Source organism: Oncorhynchus mykiss, chromosome 16 (assembly GCF_057628025.1).
Source record: "Oncorhynchus mykiss isolate SJ-2025 chromosome 16, ASM5762802v1, whole genome shotgun sequence".
In the NCBI taxonomy this organism is placed as follows: domain Eukaryota; kingdom Metazoa; phylum Chordata; class Actinopteri; order Salmoniformes; family Salmonidae; genus Oncorhynchus; species Oncorhynchus mykiss.
In genome coordinates this window covers 7,561,618-7,565,000 of record NC_143037.1, presented here as the reverse complement: position 1 = coordinate 7,565,000, position 3,383 = coordinate 7,561,618, and the positions used below count along the sequence as shown (strand labels likewise).

Sequence of the window (3,383 nt, the reverse complement as noted above, 5' to 3'; positions counted from 1 at the left end):
TAATACTTTAATCTAAAGCCTAGCCAATGACGCTGGGGTAAAAATCACTAATGCTGTCATCGGATTTCTCTGTTGATTGTCAAAAAAATATATATTTAAGCAGGAAAACATTGATATCATCTAGATAACAAAGCAAACAGACATCAGCCTAAGAGAGTTAAATTCATAACCTCGGTAAACAAAACATACGCCGACCGGATGACATTGGAAATTGAGCTGAAATATTGATTGATAATGAGTACAGAACAAAAATAATCAATAAGAGAGACTCCAACAATATGAAAGGTCTCTTATTAGAATCAGCAGGATCAATACATTCACAGTGACATTGTGATTAAGAGCAAGCTACTGCACCGTCTGTCTGGCGCTAGGACACAGAATGGAGCACAGTCACAACAACAGGAACAACAAATCATTTACCTTAGATTGATCCTTTGTAGTTTCACTTCACAATGGAGGAACATGAATGAATGAGTCCAATTCAAAAAATAAAATGGTTAATTAGCTGTGGCGCTAAAGAACTACAATTTTGCAGAAATGCTGCACTTGTGGAGTTTCAGATTCTGTCTATTAGCATAGGCCTTCCCACAGACGCCGCACACGAATGCTTTGACACCGTTGTGCACACGCTCGTGATATTTTAGATGACTTTTCTGACTGAACCTCTTCCCACATTGATCACACTCAAAGGGTTTCTCCCCTGTGTGAATGTGAATGTGAACTTTAACAAGTTGATTGCTAAAGAAACCTTTCCCACAAACGCTACAATGATATGGTTTCTTCCCTGTGTGAGTGACCATGTGATTCTTTAGAGTATAACGACTTGAACAAACATCCCCGCAAATCTCACACTTGAAAGAAGGCTTTTCTTCACCTTCAGTGTGAGCGGTTAGTTTATGAGTCTTCAGGGTTCCGGACTGGGTGAAGCTTTTGTCACAAAGGTCACAGGAATACAATTTCTGGCCCGTGTGAGTTCTATTGTGTCTGCTGAGATTACCGGAGGAATTAAACTTCTTGCCACAAATGTCGCAAGAAAAAAGTCTCTCTTCCTTGTGTGTCCTCATGTGTTTATACAGATTGTTCCTTTTGGTGAAACATCTACCACACACACTGCAGATGCAATGTTTTTCAGGCATTTCTCCAGGATGGGTGACCAACATGTGCTTTCGGAGAGCAGGTGCGCGGCTGAAATGTTGGCTACATACAGTACAACGATGATCCTTCTCTTTATGAGACATCATGTGGGTTTTTAAGGACACAGCGGTTAAGAATGTTTTGCTGCATGTTTCACAGCTATATTTCCTCTCCTCTGAATGTGTCTCCTCACGATAAGACAACCCTTCCCTGGTCTTTAAGATCTCCGGGCAGGAAGAGCAGCTGAATATTTTCCGTCCATTGCACTTGTGCAACTCCAGTCTTTTTTCCCCTAGAAACTTTCTTTCACAAACTGTACATGTGACCGTTTCCTCCATTAGGTGACCCTTCAAGTGGGACTGCAAAGTACATTTACGGTGAAACACCGCACTGCAGTCGTTACAACTGAAGGTGTTCTCTATGCGTGGTTTAACAGAATGTACCTCAAGCTGTTTGGCCAGATCAAAACCTTTCCTACACGGAGAACAGCTGTAGGGTTTTTTACGGGACTGAATGTGTCTCGTCAGAAACCCTTTCTTCCTGAAACATTTTCCACAATGGGAACAGGTGAGGGGTCCAGAATCCCCACATTGGACATCTTCTCCATCCCTAGCTGGGCCTTGTTTATCTGGGTCTGATGCAGATGGGTCAGCATGCTGACTGGGATCAACCTCAACTAGGCATTCCTCGTCCGATGAAGGTGAGGACAGGGGGTCAAGGTCCTCCTCCTGATGATCAGACTCAGAAGAAGACACCTCATCTGTAACAGAGAGGGTCATCTTGGTTGTTGCTGTGCACACGCAGAAAAAAACAGGAAGATAAATCATCTGATTGTTGAAAAAAGAAAAAAAAAAAAACACTCATGATATCATTGAATTTACACAGGAAACGGAAATGTTCTGTTTGAAATGGGTACTGGGAACACCCAACAATAATAAAAAAAATCGAAATAAAAGCTACTCACCCTCTACTGCTACTTTTTGTGTTGCTAGTTCCCGACTGAAGCGCCCATCTTCTCCACAGCTCTCACCACCTCCACCAGTATTCTCCACAGTTTTTACCTCCGTTTCGTCCACCATCATCAGCAGTGATATTTTCTCCATCAAGCCTTCACTCAACACTTCCATGAATGACGCAAATTTCATCTGAAAGATTGAGAACAACTGACTGAAATACGGATAACGTATTACAAACAAATTACAAACGACGTAAGGAATAATATGAATAATACTGGCGGCAGTAGGGCTAACGATGGACTCACCGTGTTGGTTGTATTCACACGCTCCATTTCTCTCTTCAGTAAACTATTCTCTTCATTCTCCAAAACAGCAGCACACTCGTAGAGGAGTCTCTCCATCTCCCTAACTGTTGTTTCAACGTATAACCCCATAATGTGGGATAACTCTGTCTGAAATATATTTTTGCTCGACATGACTGCTAACCGGCTAGTTCGCTTCCTATTCGCTGTCAAATGTTTCCGGTCCTACTCTGTATTATTGCCCGAAAGGAAACAAGCGGCAAGAAAATGGCCTTGCCGAAATCCCCCCTCTTCTAATTTCCTTAATTTTGTGGCTAGAATCAAATACTTTCTACGACACACATCAGAATCAAATACTTTCTATAGAACAAACGTCACGTCAGGCTAGTCAACCGAAAGTAATAATGAATGTATGTTTGTTATATTAAACATAGATTCTGGCAGTGGGGAGCGTTTCGGCACAACACCTGTTAAACTAGCATCGATCGTCAAGTCACCAGAGCAAGAACCTTGATATGTATTGGAAAGGTGCATGAAGTTCACAGTGCACTACTTCACTACTGTGAAGTTAATCATAATTTATATAACCTGTAGCCTAATAAACTGCATGTATTCCCCGAGTCGTAGTGAGAGGAGGAGGTTATTTCCAAATGATGGTTATTATATCAATAGTTGTGCATAAAGGCGTTTCCACCGCCATTTCTCGGATAATTAGTGTTACAGACACAAAAAGATCCCACCATGTCTAAAGAACAAATTATCTGTAAGCATTTATAAAATTGTACCGAAACGAACATTTTACCCCATTCATTTAGAATGTTTGGTTATGGAAATGTTGATTATTCAGTAAATATACATTCATACCATTCTCATTCTCCAAGTGGAAACGTTGTTTGGAGAGCTCACAAATGTATTTATGTGACGGTTTTGGGGATGTTCTAGTAGTTAGTTTACTTTTGGGTAATTCAAGGGGAGGCTGTATTTGAGCCTA

General features: G+C 41.1%; 1 protein-coding gene across 2 annotated transcripts in view; it reads right to left on the bottom strand.

Annotated features, from left to right (window-relative positions):
- The window catches only part of LOC110491305 (uncharacterized), a 3,003-nt gene extending 226 nt beyond the window's left edge, over window positions 1-2,777 (bottom strand). The window contains exons 1-3 of one of the 2 annotated variants that reach the window (XM_021564660.3): window positions 2,396-2,777; window positions 2,099-2,279; window positions 1-1,894 (exon numbers count right to left, since the gene is read on the bottom strand). The exon at window positions 1-1,894 is cut by the window's left edge and continues 226 nt beyond it. In XM_021564660.3, coding sequence (XP_021420335.3) covers window positions 522-1,894; window positions 2,099-2,279; window positions 2,396-2,566 — 1,725 coding nt within the window. In that variant the 5' untranslated portion in view covers window positions 2,567-2,777 and the 3' untranslated portion in view covers window positions 1-521. Of the gene's footprint in view, window positions 1,925-2,098; window positions 2,280-2,395 lie in introns of both variants that reach the window. The other variant, XM_021564658.3, reaches the window with a different exon arrangement.
- Between the last annotated feature and the right edge of the window lie 606 nt (window positions 2,778-3,383).